The sequence below is a fragment of the Helicoverpa zea genome, chromosome 9 (assembly GCF_022581195.2).
Source record: "Helicoverpa zea isolate HzStark_Cry1AcR chromosome 9, ilHelZeax1.1, whole genome shotgun sequence".
NCBI lineage: Eukaryota > Metazoa > Arthropoda > Insecta > Lepidoptera > Noctuidae > Helicoverpa > Helicoverpa zea.
The window spans coordinates 1,890,185-1,912,113 of record NC_061460.1 but is presented as its reverse complement, the minus strand read 5'-3'; the positions used below and the strand labels follow the sequence as shown (position 1 = coordinate 1,912,113).

At 36.0% G+C, this 21,929-nt stretch overlaps 1 protein-coding gene, 1 long non-coding RNA gene and 1 pseudogene across 2 annotated transcripts; all 3 read right to left on the bottom strand.

The window, feature by feature from the left end:
- Positions 1–26: 26 nt before the first annotated feature.
- Positions 27–2,382, bottom strand: LOC124633306. Its single transcript, XM_047168479.1, has 2 exons — positions 1,500–2,382; positions 27–1,208 (listed from the first exon to the last, which is right to left on the bottom strand). Exons 1-2 carry the CDS (start codon positions 1,652–1,654, stop codon positions 104–106), a joined length of 1,260 nt encoding a protein of 419 aa, XP_047024435.1. The 5' UTR covers positions 1,655–2,382; the 3' UTR covers positions 27–103.
- LOC124633067 lies at positions 1,804–3,693 on the bottom strand (annotated as a pseudogene).
- A 664-nt stretch (positions 3,694–4,357) lies between these two features.
- LOC124633305 lies at positions 4,358–4,958 on the bottom strand. The gene is made up of 2 exons (XR_006984727.1): positions 4,747–4,958; positions 4,358–4,645 (listed from the first exon to the last, which is right to left on the bottom strand). It is a non-coding gene; the product is annotated as an uncharacterized LOC124633305 (long non-coding RNA).
- Positions 4,959–21,929: the final 16,971 nt, after the last annotated feature.

Below are 21,929 nucleotides of genomic sequence, written 5' to 3'. Positions count from 1 at the left end.
AGTAAAATCTAAAAAATTAGTGTCTATACTAGTAACCATTACTTTAAGTTCTGGTAATTCTAAATTTGGTACACCTTGCTGAGGCCACTCACTTGGGTCCCTTCTAAGAAATGAAGGTCCCTCCCACCACAAGGATGAGGACTGCAACTGTTGTGGATGGAGTTACACCTCTTGAGGCTAGGTCAGCAGGGTTACAGTCAGTAGGCACATGTCGCCATGAATAGTCTGCTGTAATTTCATTGATCTCATTTACTCTATTACGAACAAAAGGTTTTAGATGCTTATATTGAACCTTTAGCCAACCAAGTACTACCATTGAATCGGTCCAAATAGTTTTACTGATAATATTACAACGTAGTGACTCTAAAACTTTTGCACATAACCTTGCTCCGAGTAAGGCACCACACAGCTCCAAGCGAGGTATGGTGGTTGGCTTCAATGGAGCCACTCGAGCCTTGGCACATAACAGCTTAACTGTAATTTGATTATTATTATTAGTTGTCCTTAAATAAACACAAGCACTATATGCATTCTGTGATGCATCTACAAAACAATGCAGCTCTACTGATATTGGCAAGTCACAGATAACATTTCTTTCCAATTTTATGTTTGATAGATCTGAAAGGTTTTTTGTAAATTTAATCCAAGAATTCTTAATATCATCAGGTACTGAATCATTCCAGTCTATCTTAGCGCTCCATAATTGTTGTAATATTATTTTGGCAGTAATGATACATGCACACAAGACACCTAAAGGGTCAAAGATTTTACAAGTTGTAGATATTATTGTTCTCTTAGTAATATTTAATGAATCTATATTTATGTCTATAGGAAATGTAAACAAATCTACTGTAGGTGACCAATTCAACCCTAGTACACATGACTGTTTAGTTAGATTTAATGTATTATTATTTACATCATTTTCAAATATTTTTGGACAATTAGTGCGTATTTTGCGTAATGGGAATGATGCTGAACTTAATATTTCAGTCACAGAGTTATAGATTTTCAATAGTTCATCTTCTGTAGATGCTCCAGTACTTAGGTCATCATAATAAAAATCATTCTTAATTATATTAGCAATAGACATATCTGTACATTCTTCAGCTAATTGCAATAGACATCTAGTACTTAGGAAAGGTGCTGAAGCTGTACCATATGTTACAGTGTTTAATTGTAAAACTTTAAGTGGTAGAGATGTATCTTCCCTCCACAAAATTAATTGTAAATGACGTTGTGACTCATCAATAGAAATTTGTCTATACATTTTCTCTATGTCACCGGTTAAAACAAATTTGTGAGTACGAAACCTTACCATAATATTAAATAAATCATTTTGTATTACTGGACCTATCATCTGGATATCATTTAGTGATTTTCCAGAGGTTGTTTTTACTGAGGCATCAAAAACTACCCTTAACTTTGTTGTTTCGCTTTTTTCACGCAATACTGCATGATGAGGTAAATAATTACCGAACCTTGGACGCTCTATTTCTTCCAAATGACCTAAATCTAAATATTCTTTAATAAAATCTACATATTGTTTCTTAATATTAGGATTCTTATCTAACTTGTTTTCTAAACTAAAAAAACGCCTTTTGGCAATATTATATGAATCACCTAATGCTTCCTCTGGTGATTCTTTCAGTGGCATTTTAACTAAAAACCTACCACTTGGCAAGCGACTTGTATTTTGTTTAAAACTGTTTTCACATGCTTGTTCTTCAAGCGTGTAAGATATTTTATTTGAAGGCAATTCTTCTACCTCCTAAAATCTTTGTAATGAATCATGAATATCATCCTTTATAATACTACAATTTAAAACATTAATATATGAATTTTCATGTGACAAATTAGACTGTCCTATTCCTATAGGGCCAGTTACTAGCCAGCCTAACTTAGAGCTTTGTAATATAGGCCGATGTCTACCCAATCCTATTTGTTGGGTACCTACTATTTCCCAAAAAACGTCTGCCCCCAATAACATATCAATATCGGAGGGACAATGGAACTCAGGGTCTGCAAGGATTATGTTAGCCGGCAGCCCTAAACTTTTAACATCAACTTTTAGTGTTGGTAAACTACTAGTTATTTGTGGTACTACTAAACACATCATTTCTAAGTTAAATGATTTATCAATACATGAAAATAATTTCAAACTACACCTCTCTGTAATGTCACACTGCACATTACCAATGCCAGCGATACGTATTGGGTTTGAACATTGTGTCTGTAGACCTAGCTTTATTTTGAATTTATTTGTAATAAACGATGATTGACTACCTGTGTCAAGGAGAGCTCGAGCACGGTAAGAAATATTATTTTCAGGATTTACAATTTCCACTATAGCTGTACATAATAGTACCTGACTTGCAGAGACTGCTGAAATTGTTGTGGGTAAAGTATTTGAAGGTAAGTTATTATTATTTGTATTTGAACTACTACTACTACATCCTACAGTAGAATATAGGAAAAAAAAAAAAAAAAAGGAACCTTTTAGGAAGCAATGTTTTGCAGTATGTCCACTTCGCAAACAGTTGAGACATAATTTCAACTTTAAGGCTGTATCTAACCTAGCTTCAGTTGACATATCATTAAACTTTGAACATGCATGCAAATGATGACTTTCATGACAAATATCACATGACTTTTTGTAAGAATTGTTGTTACTCATTGAACTAACAAAAGACTTAGAATTAGAATACTTTTGCTCCCTAGGACCTTGTGATTTATAATTATCATTCCTACTTATATTTTGAACTTGTGTTGTTTCTAAAACATCTGCCCTGTTACGCAAGAAATCATTGAATTGCTCTAAAGTAGGTAATTCTGGTAACCCATTTTTTAATTCTTCCCACTTTCTACTAGTGGTGCTATCTAGCTTTGTGGACACCATATAAATAATTAAAGCATCCCATTTATCTGTTGGCTGCCCTAAAGTATTTAGTGCTCTTAAGTTTTTTGAAACTAAATCAATTAAGAATCTTAAAGCTTTGTGAGATTCTCTTGTTAAGGCTTCTATATTAAATAATGCTTTTAAATGATTATTTATAAGTAAATTTTTATTATTATATCTTTGACAAACTAAATCCCATGCTACTTTATAATTGTTAGATGTGAATTCTATTTATTTGATAACTACTAGTGCTCCTCCTTCTAAGGATGACCTTAAATAATGAAACTTGTTTATGTTAGGAATATTTTCATTACTATTAATTAAACTGTCAAAAGTGTCTCTAAATTCCAGCCATTTAAGGTAATTTCCATCAAATATGGCAATTTTATTGTGGGCAATTTTACTGAACTAAACCTATGACTACATTGACTATTATTTACACTACCATATTCTGACTCATGCTTTTGATGTTCAGTTTTTGAAACACTCGCTGATTCATTTATTTCTTGAGCCAATGCGATACAGTTATGAAAATTTTCTTCAATTAATTCTCTCTCAGCTAACTGTTCCTCTAAATCTGAGCAATTCAATTCAATTTCAGTTTGCAAGGTATCAAATGTACTTAATAAAGTTTGAAATTTCTCTATTTTTAAAACAATTTCTTTAGACTGCAAGCTACTAATTGGAGTATTTTTAGATATCTCTTGTAAATAGTTGTAGAATTTTGTAACTTGGCCTTTGATGGCACTACGTTTTCTAATAGGAACTTGAATCTCTGACTTTTCACTTTCACTCATTTTGAATAACTCACTAACACAATATTTTTTGTAATTAGGTACAAATTTAGTTAAAAGAATAAACTACCTAACACTTTAGAGGCAACAATGAATGGGTAGGCACAGATTACAATAGAAACTCAAAGCCGCTAACTCACGGTAACCTTTTGAAGCTGTGACAGCACGAAGTAGGCAGCACTCACCAGGCACCTGCGCTGCGATTAGTAGACAGGCTGCAGGTAGCTAGCAGTTGGTTGAGCGAAGCACATGCACATTCACCGCAACTGAAATAGTCGGCAAGCTTTGGTATAATAACTGTATTAATTGTTGCGCTAGTTAGGAATTTACTTTTATTAGGCAATAGGCATGTATTTTGGTAAATACTTAGAACCAAAACCTCAATTTGCAAAATTAATATGCTTAGGTAGATATGCTTATAGTGCATTAGGCGTAGGTACACTTTTAGTGTGTACAATAAATAATTATTAGGTGCATTAATATAGATGCTTTTAGATTAATTAGGCGTACACGTAGTTTAGGATGCACGATTTAAATGAAATTAAGTTTAGGCTATGCAATTTCACACACGCGGCACAAAATGGACTCGCCCACTATAGCGTCGTAGGTTAGAAAACGCGGCACAAAAATAATGGACTCGCCCACTATAGCGTCGTAGGCTAGAAAAGCAAAATTTGTACCATTTTGAATATAGGCAAGCTAATTAACGAATAGTACCTAAGCCCGCTAGGCTATTCACACAAATAAACACTAGGAAAAGGATAGGAAATAATAGGAAACGAGCAACTTCCCTCGGGTTAGACCTCCGCCGTCTGATGCCGCCTGCTGTTGTAGTCTGCGTCTTCGTAGAACTCGTGGTGGTGGTACGGCGTGGTCCGCGGAGACACGTTGGCTGCACGTGTTGCCGCCGTCCTCACTTAGCCCGCTGCGCGCCGCTCGGCGTAGATTGTAGGTTCTTTGAGTTAGAAAATATTGTCATAGACGGTCGCCAAATGAATGAAACGACGCGTGCCTCTGGTACAAACTGCTTATATTCTTAAGAAAGTAATTAGTTACATAGGTTTCATAGTTACGACGTGTGGCGATTGGCGTTATACAAAAATATTAGGTTAATCACGACGTGTGCACTCGTCCGGTGCCGATGGCGAAAAAGTGCGGCGCGCGGCCCCGGCGAAGCGACGCGGCCAGCGGCCCTCCTCCCGCGCGTCCCGCATCCCCTTCTCGTGCTGCACGGTGGATCGGTTTGGCGCGCCTGCACAGTGTGCGCGTTAACAATTTTTACCATTTAAACATTAAACAAGTATTACTAAACATGACATTCTGTCACATTTTCGTAGACCCTTTTCAAGTGAAATGGTACTGCAACATCTAATATGTAGCTGATAGGACACCCAAGAGCCTTCTCTATAGCAATCGAGCTATAATGATCTATAACAATTGACAATCAGAATAGTTTACAACGCATGAGGCACTAGGCAGTGCACTGTACAGTGTACCTACACCTTTGTATGGGCACAATTGGATCGGTCAGCATTTCGGTGGCAAATGATTGAGGTAATTTTGTGACCGTTTGAATTTGAAGTGGTGATGTAGTTAATAACAAGCGAGTTTTTTGCCAGAAACTAGGAAAAAATCTAATCGCAGAAGTGTACGGTAGACTGCACATCAGTGGTAACTGTCATGAACCTTAACTAAATAGTAATAAGTACGATTTTCCTTTAAAACTGTTACCACTGACCTGAAGTTGCCTGTACTGGAAAAATTCAAATAGGATATCTCTAAAATACTTAGTGTACTCATAACAGCTCTTAATAATACTGTGAATAACTCGAAAAGTCATAAGGGTAACACTAGCTTCCGCTAGCGGTTTTACCCTCATTCCATTGTATTAATCAATAAATGTGCTATCTTCCACTGAAACCAGTAGTTCCAGAGATTAGCGCGTTCCTCAGATTAGCAAACAAACTCTTCAACTTTACAATAGGTACCTATCAGGTTTAGGTTCCAGGCACCTCCGACTTCATTCTCCGAGCCTTTTTCCCAACTATGTTGGGGTCGGCTTCCAGTCTAACCGGATTCAGCTGAGTACCAGGCATCTCCTACTACAACACTTAAAATTCTCCCCTCTTCTTAGGAGAAACACAAGGACATAAGGACCTACTAAATTAATCAGCTTACACAGCCACGGCAAGCTCTAACAAGAGGTAGCTTAACCCGCTCAATAGCGAACTATAAATCAATTTTCGCGTTAATCGCGTAGTTTTAACTTAGTTCCTAACAGCGATACCGTCTTGACTTGCAGTTCCGACAGACTGGGGTTCCGGACGCGAATGTTTGAAATGGGGTAGGAATTCTGGGTGTGGTCTGAAACTTGATGTTGCTTGAGTTCTGAGAATATGCATGTTCATCTGTTTTATTGTTTTTTCTAATGATGCAGTATTGCCCATTAAGTAGTAGTTAGTTTTGTGTTTTCATTGCTGTATGTAGGTATATTTAGTATGGTATTTTTAGGAATCCGGTAATGACATTATTCAATTCTATTTAGTTTCACATCAATCACTTGGACTCCTATATGAGAAATCGAATCAAATCAAAGTTTCGTTGCGTCCATAAAAATGTAACTCAGAGACAAGAAATCCGCCATGTCTTTCAAAACGCATGGCAAAAACCTACACGATCACAGCGCATCTCAAAACTCCATTTCGAAAACGCGCCTCCCGTGAAACAGCAACGAAGCTTATCGCTATTTCGGTACAGACTGCTATTCGTTGTTTTAATGAAGTGAATTTAGTGGAAATTTGCTTGTTTTCCTAACAACCATTGTTTCACTTAGCAAATAAAAGACGCCTTTTTATTATTAGTCTGCATTTACTGCAGTTGTGCAGTCGTCAAATTGTTTTGCAGATAAAACTTTGCATTGTGTTTGTCTGTTTACAATTTTCTGTGCGGAAATAAAAACGAATACCTGTTCGTGACTTTGTTGTCATCTGTACAAAGAAGTGTCAATTCCACATGTATTTTTTTCCTGTAAATGTTGGACTCAATTTTTTATGAGTATCTGGAAATGTTTATTTAATAATGTTTTTACTCCTTTTTACCAAGGGAAGCATGCCTGGATTTATTCTGGATTTTCTTAAAAGACAGATGGACAACAAAGTGACGAAAGAATCCTTTTTACTTTGCAGTAACAATAGATATTCCTCATTTTCAGGGTATCCAATATTATTATCAAATCATCGGTCCACCGTGCAGCAGGTCGTCTTAAGGTACGTTTTGTATTCTTGTTGCCGACTTCATGTTGACGCGAGATGTGCGGTTAACATACCTTTACACTATCTATGTTTGACCTAACTAACATCTAAACCTACGAATCACACCGAAAACCAAATTAATTAAGTCATAATACGAGCGAGGTATTGAACAGTTGAGCGAAGCTATAGAGAGGTCGCTAGATGTAATCAGAACTGCGTTTGAGTGCATTGTTATCAGAAGCGAGCTTGCACCCCTCTAACTGCAATGGTTAATTGTAGGGGTTGAGTGCGACGGGTGAGTTTTCAGCGGGTTTTGAGTACCTATATTTAGTTTATCTACCTATATAGTTCATGGAAGTATGGGTCAAATATCGACATGCATGGGGTCATTTGGTTGCAAAGTTTGCAACCCTCAAAAGTGGGGAAAATAACTCTGGGTCAAAATGTATATTATATACCTCCTATTTACAACAATTATAAAGAAATATCTTAGTAAAAATAAAACCAAGAAAAAACTAAAACTCAAAAGTACCTACTTGAAAAACTTACCAATCTTTTTTACATGCTTTGTTTTAATTTTCTCTTTGCAGGATGATTCGTTTTACACTTAACTAGATGAGAAATCAATGAACCTGCTTCAAAGAAAATAATAATCAAAAGCTTCAACACATTTAGCTTAGCTGGATTATTGCCCTCAATAGAGCAATGGATAAGTGTATAAAAATTGCTACATAAATAAATTAACAATGTAAATAATTACAAAGAAGAATAACTTATCCCAAAAGTGCAATGTAATCAAAACTTATCCGTTTTGTTAAACACAGTGGTTTCAGTGTGAAGCAATTTGGACTAAAGTTATGTAATAAGTAGGAAATAGTTCTACCAAAGAACAACCAGCTAATAATTACAGTGCATTGTTATCAAAACTCCGCTTCAACTCTCCCGGTGTCGGTTAAACGTACTTGTTTGCAAGTTTGTAATGTTTCATATTGAATTAAATGAGAGGTTTATTAATTCTTTACGTAACGATCTCTCGAAGGAATCTTTTAGACTTTCTTTAAAAGATTTCGGTCAATTTGAAAAAGAGGGGTGTCAAAAGTTTGACAGATATGTGCGATTGTCTGAGGCACTGTAGCTTTTAAACAGGTGAACCGATTTGAATGCGGTTTTTTAACCGACTTCCCAAAAAGGAGGAGGTTCTCAATTCTTCGAAATCATTTATTTTTTAGACTGAAACTGATGTTCCAGTGGTGGTTCATTCAGATTTATAATATAAGAACAGATATACATATAGATAGTCTAGTCGCTGTTTCCCACACCTTGTGCCAAAATCATAACCGAAGAGATAGTGTAGCTGGGACACCTTCAATTGTCTTGCGGGATCCGGGATCATAGTTTGTAGCTGATACACTGGCGTGCAATGTTCCCGGGATTTATGAGAATAAGATGTAACCGTGTCTTGCAAGCAAGTGTATTGTATTCGGAGTTATTTCTGTTGATATTGAAGTAGCTTCTGCTTATATTGCGATATAGGAATGATAGGATATATGTAACTTTTTTACAAAGAAAGAACTTTTATTTGCGAAAAAAGATGAATAATACCAAAAATAGGAATATATCTAAATAAATATCGAATTTCATCACATGATACATGCAATCATCTGACTGCCAATTCTAGAGGTAAACCTCTTCTGTCTTCGCGGATAGCTTGAACTTCGCTACCTCTTCCTGGAAAATCGTCATTTCTTGCTATCACATAGTCACAAAAACCAGATTAGATCAGTTTTGAATACACACGTATTCTTGTAGAAGAAGTTTATAGTGCTGATATATTTTGGTGTGAATGTAGCTATAAATATCGAACCCCAAAGAAGTTATAAGCTATATCTTTCTTGCTTCATAAACACAACTTTAGTCGAAACATAATTCATAACACGCAAATGCAAAGATACCCCTCACTGCTTATTGCCACGATGTAACATTAAGATACGTCAAAATTACTGTTATGGTGAACCTAATACCCTTACAAGGCGATAAAAATAATATCCGAAATCGCGAATAGTTCCAACGGAATAAATGTCCCATCACTCTTTTAAAATGGGCCCAATTTTCTCGATACTGCGTACGAACACGCATGACCAGTGCTAAGAGTATTTGAATTAAGACTTTAGTGTATGGATATAAGGTTTAATATTCAGTGTATATAAAGAAAATTAGAGAAAAATTGAAGTGTGCTAAGCGCAAATCGCGCCCAGCGGGAATTTGAGGAGAGTTATCAATCTTGGTTGGATGATGCTTGGATTGAATATGGTAGGATACGAAGTGCATGACAGGTGTAGTATGTATGTAGGTACCTATTTCAATATAAAAGAAAGGAATCATTTAATACATATGTGAGTACAGTCATTTGAGCTACAAAATAACGCTTATGTAAACAAAAATATATACCTACAATAACATAGCTATTTCATGACAATCAGCATTAACTATACCTATTACTATCTAACTATCTATTTGACCAAGAATATAAGTTTTTCATCAAATTATTGAAGTGAAGCCAAGATTAAAATCAATCATCTTACATGCATAATAAAGAAACAGTGAACCAATCAGTTTCAGAAAACCTGGCCGTCTAGAAATCAACCTTCTTTTTGTACCATACATTAGCACAGAAAATACACATTTTTCAATATAATGCGAACCAAAGTACTCCTTTTAAACCAACACCAAACAAAATCAAATACCGATAAACACCAGCAATCTAGAGCTCAAAATCTAGCACAATAAATAGCCAGCAATCTAAAACGAGGCGTCAATTTATCTCCGTATCCTTATCCAGATCTTATAATCCAAGGAAAGGACCCGTTTCACCGTATATTTATGTTTGGTCAACGGTTTTTCGAAAATGAAATAGATAAGGGGTCCCTATCCTCGTTATCTGTTGCGTTCGAGAGTTTGGGACCCTTTCGAGAAATGCGTTTCGAGTTTTGGGTACATTTATTTACGTTTTGAAGTGGGCTTGCGAATTTGAAATGGAGTTGCGATCTTTAGGTTGGGTGGGAATTTTTTTTTTTATTGATCTTTGAAGGTTGATATGATCTTATCTATTAGTGGGGAAATTGGTATCGGGATGACTGTATAAAATTATGAATTAAAAATATTTTCATCTGGGTGACGGGTGTAGTTCCCTAGATGCGCTAGTAAAACCGCTTATAACTAAATTATTACAGAAGAAAATAGGTAGGAAAATAAACAATACTCAATTAATAATATTTTACGAGCCAATTCCTAGATATTTGAATATTTGCCATCAATCACAAGTACAAAGTAAAGAATGACTATGAAACTTAGACTGGGCGCTTTCGCACTAGCAGATTTTCCACTCGATATTTGCGAGTGGTGTCACGCCTATACGAGCAACATTTGGCAATTACAATTACTAACAATGATTCCTGAAAGCTCGTTACATATTTTTTTATACCCTTATTTAATCCCGAGCATATAATCATCATCATCTTCGAGCCTTTTCCAACTACGTTGGAGTCGGCTTACGAGCATATAAGCTTACGCGACAAAATAAAATCCACTAGTGTGGAACCGCTGTAAAAGAATGGTTATTTCCACTTAACCCAGTGGAATCGATCACGTGTTATCTCCTCACAGATTTAGGATCCAATAAGACCTCTTTTTTATAAATCCAAGCATTTATCTTCCGAAATGGGATATATTTGGATCTCTGTTGAGTATTTTATGCTTCTAAAAACTATTAGATACGATTATTGGGTTATTTTATGGATAATTTTGGTTATTATTTGATTTATTTTGATGGTAAAAGGATTTCTAAGGAAGCTCTTTAGTTATTTGAATGAAAGGCTTTATCCTTTTCCATGGTATGTGATGAATAAAGTAAGGAAAAATCTCTTCTATCTCATGTGTTTTCATAACAGAATATTGTTTTTTTTTTTCTTCGAACCAATGGTAAAGACACAAATTATTAGCTATTCTTCGAAATATATTTTTTTTTTCCTCTTTTCAACACCGAATTCCAGTTAAATCGGCTCAGCAATTTCCGACATACCGACTTATTTTCGCATGGCAAGGTACGTCTATCCAAGAAACACTTTAAAGTACCAACATAACAATAAAACAGACCACCGGAACCAGCATACGTCAGACCGCGTGCCGGAAGTGACGGCGAATATTATAAATTCGAGCGGAAGGTTCTAGCTGTTAAATCACACAGAAACATCGCTGTGCTTTAAATATAATGTATTGCAGTCTTAAGGCTTTGTGGATAGAATTATTGTTTCTTTGTACCTTTTAAAAATGCTGAAATGTGCTTTTTTTACATTGGATATTTAAGGGGTAAGATAAAATATAGCGTATAGTATAAAACGTTATGACGCTCTGTATGCCATCATACCTTCTCCGTTATCTGTAGAATATATTTTTATCTACCTTATTCGGTATAAGTCGTAAAAAACAAGTTATATTATTTGCACGACCACGTTACATTTTTAAGCAAACAGAAAAAATTTAACGTCCACAAGATCGAAATAGAAAGAAACCTCAAAACTAAAAACTGAATCCTCTAAATCCAGCATCTTCCCAAACATTAAAAAAAAAAAACATACAGACCAACCGTACATTCCCAAAGGACGTCTCTTCAAAAAATAAATATAAAACAACCCTTTACCGCAACATTTTTATGTTGGAAAAATTTCTTAAATATACCAAGCAACGTTGATTCACTGTTCTGCATTCGACGAATGTGGAAGCGGGTTAAATCACTTGGAAACCAACACTACCTCTAACAGGGGAAACTCCTTGCAGGTTTTCTGTTAAAACATGAGGCTTTTAAAAAAGGAACGGTTTTGGACTTTTAAATATCGATTATGGTACTAAAGTTTGTTTTTTATTTATTTCTATATTTATAAAAAAGAGGTTTGGTTTTGGACTCCTTTGTGGCGTTTGAAGGGTTGATATGTATGTTTGTCTACCTCTTTATGCTATGTCTACCTCTTTATGCTGTGCCCTACCGGGTCCATATTGTTTCCAATATATTGTTTAAACTTTATAAAAATACCACCTGTATTACATATGGGACGCAAATAAAGATTTGAATTTGAATTTGAATTTGTTTTTACTTTAATAAAATATAACCAATAACTGCCGTTTCGTGGAAGTTACCAAGTTGTTCAAAAGCGGTCTGAATTAATCTTTTTCCTGTTTTTTCTGACCCCAAAATAATTTATTTAAGTATGCTAGCATATTAACCGTTACAACTTCTACGAAAAATAATCTGCTATACATAATATTCACCACTATATACCTGCAACCTTCTAAGACGGTAATATTTGAAGGTGATCTTAAAAGAAGAAATCAAAGGATTATTACTATTCAACTGTAAAAAAAGGTCACCCAATGAAAATATTTATATCCTACTAACATTGGCTGTAATATCTGCTTTACGTTCTTGTTGTACTATTAGAAATTAAGATTAACACAATCTTAAGCCCCCTTAGCATTTCATAAGAAAGTAACAATGTTCTTTACTAACAAAAGTCACTCTTAACAACAAAATAATTAACTGCAACAAACTTCCTTCGCACGTTCGCAACGCAACACAAAAATTAAAACAGAGAATTTAATTTTGAAAAGTTTCGCTCTAGCAACACCGAAATAACGGTAGCTTTTATTTAAATTTAAAATCGCGTACATAACCCTTAACTGGCGTGTTAGCACAATTAAAATAATTCACCGTTTCATTTTCTATCTGATACCGCCTCAGGAAGTTCTCACTTGCTTCCGCTGTGGTCTCTTGTTTTCATATTACCGAAATTCTATTTTACACATTTCAATCCAAAACCAACCTTAGAACTACGTCATAAGGTCAAGATTCCTTTGCAGGTGGTGTACCTAATTCATAGTTCAGTTAGCTGGAGTCTAATTTGAAGCAAAAATAGCAGTTAGATGCGATAAAGTGAAGTGAATGGTATGTAGATTGAGCTGTCTGTGTAAGGGTGTGTTTGCCTTCGTTTTTTGAAGCTGAGCATTTAAATGTGTGTTCAATGTAAATACACGTGAATTACGTATGAATATAGGAAATATGAGTGTTTGGGTGAATAATCTACTGGTAGATACTTATTTTCTCGTACTTAAAAAGTATTTATAAGCATATAACTTTCATAGGTACAGTGGGGTAAATAGTTTTATATTAAGTACATATTGGTTATTTTATAGGTTTCATTTTGTAACTTAGAAACTTTTTTACTTAACGTTAATTTTTTTTCCTTAAGTATATTTATCAACAAAGACATTTTCTAACTTAATGTGTGCCTAAGACTTTTCTAGTGTCTTAGTTGCCCCCAACATTATAGTCCTGATAAAAATTATAGTAATTTCAAAATCCTCAAGCACTTTCCTTTCCCACCTTTCTTCCCTTAATTCCATTCTCAGTAGTTCCACTCAACTAGTCCACATAGAACCATGATTCTTCACACATTCCTCTTAGATTTATTACTCCAACGGCGACGGTCGTGTCCTGAATTTCAATCTACCCCCAGTGGACCGCCTGATTAAATTTTTCAGAATGAAATATATGCCTTATAATACAACATGAGGAGTTCACGAATAAAATTGAATGTGACCACGGAAAATGTGGATTTTGATTAAATTTTGTGAAGTATGTAGGTGTGTAATAAAGGTTGACTTTCTACTTCTACATTCATATCTTGTCTATTCTAGGTAGTTGTAAAAAAATATGAGTGAGTTTAATGAAATTTAAAAATAAACTTTCGTTGAGTTTACTTTAGTAAATCGTTGACGTTACAGTTGAATGCTTCAACTCACCCTTTGACTAAATTAACGATAGCTTACCAAGTTACAAATATATTCAAAAAAGATTGAGTAGGGTTTCATAAACTAAAACAATTTCTACACACACCTTGTCCCTCAATCCCAAAAAGGCACAGGTGCCTGCCCAAAACTGAAGAATTAAGCTAAGCGTCCACTTGTCGGTATCGTACGCATCGGACGTATCGCACGCAACGGGTCGTAGTATCATTTATATAGAAACTCATACAAGTGCGTCCACCTGTCCGCATCGTACGCATCGCACATCGACAATGCCGACACCTATGCTCCGAGAGGCAACTTTTGCGATGCCTGCCGATGACATCATACGTAATGCCGATCAGTGGACGCAGTCCGCGTAGTATCGCTCTGCATCGTCAGCCTTTCTTCTGGTACTATAGCCTCCCTGTATGTAGTATTCTGTCTCAGTAAATGTGGTTTCAGGATGTCAACAAGATAATTGAATTTATCTTGCGACATACGAAAATATTGGAAGAACTTTGTGTCATCGTATAACAAATCAGGAAATAAGGTGTGAAATTCTCCATGTTCCGATTTCTTCTTGAATCGTGTACCCAGATACTAGGTTTTCTTTTGTTGGCTTTTTTTTCCAAATCTTCCTCTTCTGCTAACAAACAAGCTACAACGACAAATTGTTCTTCATCGCTTTCCTCCATTCTCAAAGAGTCCACACGTGCGTTAACTATGAAAATCCGAATGAACTGGCATCGTCAATCCGTATGCTGGTACTCACCGTCGGTAATCCGTACGCTGCCGGTACAGTGGACGCACTGTGAAATATTTATTCGTTTTGTACGATGCGTCCGTTGCGTACGATACCGACAAGTGGACGCTTAGCGTTCAAAGAACCTCCAAAGACGTTACACAGCCCAAACACAAAAAAATCCACAATACATACCACCGTCACCTAGCAACGGAGCCATAATTCTTTTCCCCACAAAAAGTAAATGAAAAACATAAGTATGTCGAAACAAAAATAATAAATTCCCGTAGCTTTGAGTGCTTTTCTGTTCAGCCACTCGGCCGAGTACGTAGCGACATTTTAATGATGCGACTCTGTGGCTGTGTGGGGCTTAGAAAGTATAGAGTCGGCAGTCAATTAGTATCGGATTTTATTTGAAAGAATAATGATGATATTGAAGCTTCAAAAGAAGTTTTATATTTTTCATAATAATAAACATTCGGGGTTTTATTTTTTTGTCATTGTTGTTATCGCTCGTGATAGAATGTCGTCTGTCGAATGATACTCGTTCTCACCGCTTCAGTTGCTGGTGACAAGCTTCATAACACGCCGCCATTCCTCTATGTCGACCAAATATCAACACGTGTTTGACTTTTGTTTATTAACTTGTTTTGTAATAAAACTCTTATAATATGTGATTACACTACCTACCTGTGCTAACTGATGATGCCCATACTCCAGCGGTCAAAAACCATCCTACTATGTTTTTATATGTATTTTTTTTGTTTACAAGCATCTCTGTTTTTCTAGCTTTAAAAATTTGATAATCCACGATTCAATTCTACATACTTCGCCCAAAAAGCTTGTTTTATCTTTTAAAACTTCGCCGTGTCTAAAGGTTCTCAAGTCTGTGGCCACTCTCAAAAGGCCGCAAGTCCTGCAGGACAGTAGGGGCTCTCCACACGAGAACGCGCCGTGCCGCGACATTTTAATGAAGCGCTAGTGTAGCCCACTTGAGCCCTTTCATACTAGTAGATTATACGCAATATACGCACGGGACAAGCGACAGTTAGAAATATACGTATATGGAGCTTATTAATGTTTGTGTGATATTGGTATAATGTGGGAGAATTTTATTTTAGTAGGATCGAATGATAAGGGTTTAAAAGTTATTAAATACTTACCTACTACCTTTACGTGTGATTTTTATTTATATTTACACGTATTTTATGAAATATAAAAGTATCGTTTGTGAAATAAGGCAAGGATAAATGTATCCTGATTTACAACAAAAATGTATACTTGGTTAGTTTTTTCTTTAACTTTAACGGCTTTAGTTGATATAAATACCTATGCTATGCTTATTGCTTATACTTATTGGGGAAAGATTATATATAAATAACAACACATTTTATTCCTTCTTTTACACAACCGTAGCTCTGCACATAAAAACTTTTATTACCGCTAACTACAATACACATTACTGACATCAGCTGTTTACGACTACGAACTATGAGAGAATTCGCCGTAACGAATCAGCATACCATCAAATAGTATTAATGTAGCGTCCGCAAAACACGACATTAAAATTAATTATTTAATAGAAACTTCGAGATTTTTCAGCACTTTTTTTACCAACTTCAAAAAAAGGAGAAGGTTTTCAATTCATCCTTTTATTTTGCTGTCGTATACTTAAATCTTGGTCTAGCTATTGGAAACCCAATAAAAAAGCTTAATTTACTTTGGTGAAAATACATTTCGGAGGTTCATTTAGGTACTCATGTAAAAGATTTATATAACTTTCTGGAAGGTTTAACCATTAATCATATTTAGGCAATTGACTTTTATTCTTAGATTGTTAGAACAAACGCGACTGATTTACGCGTACACAAAATTCTATCTAGATCTAGAGATCACATTTTGATTTTTGCAGTACGTATGCCGCTCGTGTCAAAAATTAACATGTCAACTGATTTAGGAAAGAGAGTAATATGCAGTGATAGACTGCTCTTTGTTTCATATACAGTTTCTTACTCTATACATACTTTATATAACTTAAAACTAATAAGCAATTATATATCAACAACACAATTTTCTTTCGTTGTCTGTACTCAAAAACTACTGACCCGGTGAAGACAAAGTATGTGCTCGGAGCATTACGTAGATGTGAGCGCCACGTAGTTGTAGTCGGGACTTGAAAGATCTATTCAAGTATTACACGTTGAATAGACTCGTGTTTCCAAAATATTTTATACAGTAGCTTTACAGTTTCCTTTGTGTGTATTTTTTGTGCATTCGTTTTATATTAATAGACAATTTTACTTAACTAATGTTTAAAGTTTCCTGTAGAAATATCAAATAATAAAACGATATCACTAGCGGCTCATAAAAGCTCAGTTTATTTTTTCCTACACATAATTATTAAACGAATGACCTAAAAAAGTGAGAAAAGTGACCTTAAAAAAAATCTCAATCTGTCCAAAAACATAGGTAAACAATAATGTTCATAAAATATTAACGTCTACATAATGTATTCTATGAACTATACCTAAGTTTTTGTCCGAGATAGCTACGAAAAACATTCTACAACGATTTTCAGAGAAGTTAGAAGAAAAAGTTTTTCAAGAATCTTTTTTGCTTATACAAAGTTTTTATTGGTTTTGACTCGGTCACATTGTTTCTTCTCTAGACCGTGATATTTAGGTACAAAATATAGACACACAAGATGGTAAAAATGCTAATGTATTACTACGAATTTGAACTTTGTATGTTGCTAGATATGTACTTTGTATGTACCTGTACATACAATTTTGCATAAAAGTATTTATTGAGTTTTTATTAGTGTCATAACTTTGAGATAGCTGGAATAAGGCATAACAATCAAAACTTACATTATAAAGCTGGGTTTATTTGTTTGTTTTTACTATCTGAGGAACCATTGTTCGATAGCCCATGTATCGTGAAAAGCTATAATAGGCTTATTCGGGTCCGTGAAATAGTTCCCATGTGACGCGGTATTTTTATTTTTTTTAAGTACAAGTTTTCACAAACACTGTTGAGTTACTAAGATTTTTCACCAATTACGAATGATGATTATGTCCTCCTAGCCGATTATCGGCTACGCTGTTCGCATATAAGGAGATGAACCAGCTGCGCAGGACATATTATAGTGCACGAGCATTTGCGCAGACACAGGTGCACTCCCTATTCCTTCACTCTCATAGCCCGATGGGACGGCAATCCGACACGATCGGAAAGAGATTAGGCGCAGTACCGACATTTACGTGCTCTCCGATGCACAGGTGTATCAATCACCAGTTTCCAGGCTTCGGGCTGCTTTGTGTAAATAATTAAAAATAATAAGAAAATCAAAAGAGACTTTCTCCATAGCTAATCACCAAGAAATAAATAAATACATTATACATAATAGCCGACAAAACACTAATAAACGATAGCTAGCTCCTTAAAACACGAACAGTTATTTACCTCATTACGATATTGCAAAGCCGACGCCCGCGACGATTTATTGTTGTTTGCTTACTAAATTAATTTCTACCATTCCTGGGGATGGTACTAACGGGACCGGTGTAGGTAGAGAAGTGGATAGACCTGGCTTTTGTATGGAAGAAGATAAACGTTGAGATGTAACTAAAAAGTGCACCGTTTAACTATAACGATAATGGAATTTCACCATTTTCAGTATGCCAATATAGCCAATGGATGGCCAATACACGGCTGGATATGATTTGGTTAGGTATCTTACGTATCTTTTAGTATTCTTATCATATCTTTACTTCTAATTTATTGTTAAAAGCTAGAAAGTTTCTTATTTGTTCTTTTAGTGTTAAGGGACTAAAATAGGTGAACATATCAACCCTATTTAAAAGGAGCTGACTTCTAATCCAAAACGAACCAATGTACAAACTTAAACCTAAGAAACTTAAGCTTACAACTTGTCCTATATAATCATTTCTATACCTGTGGCACGAACAAACGCAACTTAATATTTGCATAATCTCTTTGATTTGCAAAATAATAAACCCGTAGAGTTTGTGCTTTTAATAATGTGCTTTAATATTGTGTAATAAAGGGTTTTCCTTGAATTCCGCTTAATCGCCTGTTATTGTGCATTTATGAACGCTTTTCGCTTATTTCGGAAGGAAAGATAATTAATGTGCTTTCTTAATTATAGCGATTTTAATTGGCGAGGATTTTCCGGTTGCTTCGATTTTTTTGCTTGTTTATAAGGCTGTTTTAAATAATAATATAGGTACGTAAAGTAAGATATGTTTTAAATTACTGTAGTACAATGTCGTTTTCTCTAACCATTTCTGAAATTTTATGTCATTCTGATGTCATTTTTTCCATGGCAGAGGATTACATGTCATCTCAAAAAATATGAACATATTATAGGTCGTAAACCGTAAAGTGTTTTTTCTATTTTCCTATACAATTTTCCAAGGTAACTCTCCAACAGCGAATTCACCGCATGCTAGCGTACCAGGGCACCATATATTAAAACAAGCTGCAACAATACTTGCATCCTATAACAGGGGAAACTAAAACAAAATTGTTGTTCTAAGTTCAGTTTAAATACGTTTCGGAGAACGGAACGTAATTTAGTACCAACCGGTTTGTGCTGTGTAAAGTATTGCTATTTTGTGAGATGATTTTGAAAATATTCTGAACAAGATTTACGAGTGCAGTAATGTACTTCATGCAGGTCTATTGGAGTTACGAGAGCCATCGTTAAAGGAATCCATCTGTGACTTGACTATTCAAAGGTTTGTTGTCCAATAAGTATCGAGTATGACTTTTACGGCTTAGAATGTAGATTGTGGAATTGTGGATTGTGAAAGGCTGAAATGAGGTATAAAAATATCGCAAATAAAGTTTTATTCATAGATAACTTCGTAAATATATAATTTTACATCATCATCATCTTGTCCTTATCCCAATTTTCTTTAAAGTTGGCGCAGCATGACTCCTACACTTTTCTGTCTAACATCATCATAAAAAATGTAGTAAACCTTTTCTAAGCCGCCGAAACGCTGCCTCAACCTCAAATAAACCTGTCTTACATATAGCCCGAAGCGCAGCCAACTTAATATTAAAATGATGGACTAAAAAAGTTTAATCCAAAGAAGAGAAATTTCTGTATTCGGTGAAGGAGCTAAATTTCTTGAAGCAGCTACATAAAACAGTTGATGAAAGCAACTTAGTGAGGGCGCCGATAGCGAACGAAACTGTAAAACAATCAAGACACGCCGCGAACCGCTTCAGGCGTTTTACACGTTGCCTGAAAGTGGGGCTGTGAAAACGGCGAGAAGCTTGGACTAAAAATATATTCTGAACTGAAAAGCTCTAAAAAAAGCCATTTTAACTTTCTTATTTTTTGACACTGATTTCCAAAAATATTACTCGCTAAGATTATTAGCTAGTCAATTTCGACGTAGCTATTTTTGTGGATGCCAAATAACCGTACATACGAATAACAAGACCCTGATCATTTGCATCATTGGTAATTACGTGATATTGCTTGATTATCTAGCTGCTAGTGTACTCGTTCATTAATTCTTTGCTGTACTGCCATCAAAAAACTAGCAGACGGCTTACACCTTATGGAATATCAACATGCACTCAAACTAAGAGCAACACAGGCACACACATACCACACAAACCTCCTCCTTGCGTCGTAATTCCTCAATGCTGAGGGTCGTGACCTCCCTGTGTCATCACCTTCGAACGTATGATATTCTTCCATCTGTTTCTGTCTCTGGCGGTGTGAAGGGCACTGTGCACCGTGGAGTCAAGAGCAGTGCGGAGCTGGTCGGACCAACGTATGGGGCTGCGACCGCGAGGCCTTTTCCCATCCACTTTACCTCTCTCGAGGTTTCCCCCGTCTTTCCGTGCGATGTGACCAAAGTATTGTAGAACCTTGCGTAGGCACTCTGTTGATAATCGCGAGGTGATTTTTAGTTCTCGCAGTATGGACCACACAAACACGTACATAGTTATCAGTAGTAGGTACGAATAACATTACTTCAAGCTTCAATATTATTACATCCATAAAACTAACACCGCGTATCTCACAGCCCGACCTTTTCCGAGTACTCCAACACCGCTCATATTAACTCTGGACAGGCAATGATGACCGACAATTTGTTACTCGCCTTGCTACAAAGAAATAACCTGAACCTTAATTATCTGCCGTTATTCACAAATGAAAGGGATCGGTGTTAAGCTTAGTGGTGGGTGGGAAACTTGTGGTGGGCTTTCTTTTGTTTTTTTGGACGACACGTGTTTAATGAGTGCGTTTATAGGTATCATCACCTGTGGAAATCTTTCGTTACTTAGATTGCCCTCTAGACGAATTATCCAAATAACTTAAATCTCTCTTATAAACTCTTTTATACGGAATTATTTTTGGTATATGATTTTATACACAGCACGTCAGCGTCTTTTTTTTTTAACGACGTCAAAAATCATCAAATGATCCCTCCCGCTGTGGGTTAGCAGCGTTGAGGGAGTGTCAGACTCTTACTGACTAAAAACCGTCGTGTTCCGTCATAGGCCTTTTATGTACCAGGGCCGCGGTATCTCTTTCGAACAACCCGCAGCCCCGGCAGGCTTTGGCCCTGCTGGGCCCCGCTGGGGTTGCTGACATCTCTTTGAGGAGCGCGTGGAACAACGCGCGCCGTCGACACGGGTCTGTCGTCTAAGCAGACAGAGGGACGATGAGCCACCCGAACTCACCGCCCACAGACCCACGCCTACGGCGGCCGGGAGTCATCACGCGACACCCGGCGCCCATGGTGTCTACCTGGTTATTCATGAAATAGCAACCTTTCACTCCTTCGTAATATTAGTGCGATTTATCATATCAAACTAATATCAGACTCAGTGTCTACTCGACCTAAAAGAACTTTAGAGAAAAGATTCGGCAAATGGCAAGCCTAATTCAGTAGCCTAAAACAATAGATTTATGAGTTTCTTTGTCCTTGTCTGCAAAAAGTGGCCTTCATTTCGCAGGGCCTATCATACGAAATGAATATTTTTTGCCAGTGAGACTGCTGGTACTCTCGATTCTAAGATAACAGAAAAATGCGAAGTATTCATATTCGATTGATAATATATGAGAGCATTATTTTCGAGATTCTGAAACTAAAAAACACGACTTTTTACGTCTGTTCTTTTACATATTACTAGATTTTCTCAAAAGTAATCTATGTCAATCTCCAGATCCATGTCAATGCCTTTTACCCCACTCGGTATATCTCACTCCACTTTCATATCACACCCGCTATAACCCAAAAAATATGTAGAAAGTCATATAAAATTGCAACCAATAAACCCTCAAATAATACACTCATATTTTTACAGCTTATAACATTCGTAAACTTGGAACCAACATTTGCTGCCAATAAAAT

Excerpts from the sequence above, each read along its gene's own strand:
- LOC124633306 (XM_047168479.1), bottom strand. The coding sequence starts at position 1,654 with ATGCCACTGAAAGAATCACCAGAGGAAGCATTAGGTGATTCATATAAT. Across the intron at positions 1,209-1,499 it reads TATTTAGATTTAGGTCATTT|GGAAGATACATCTCTACCAC; the intron begins GGAAGAAATAGA and ends AATTTTGTGGAG.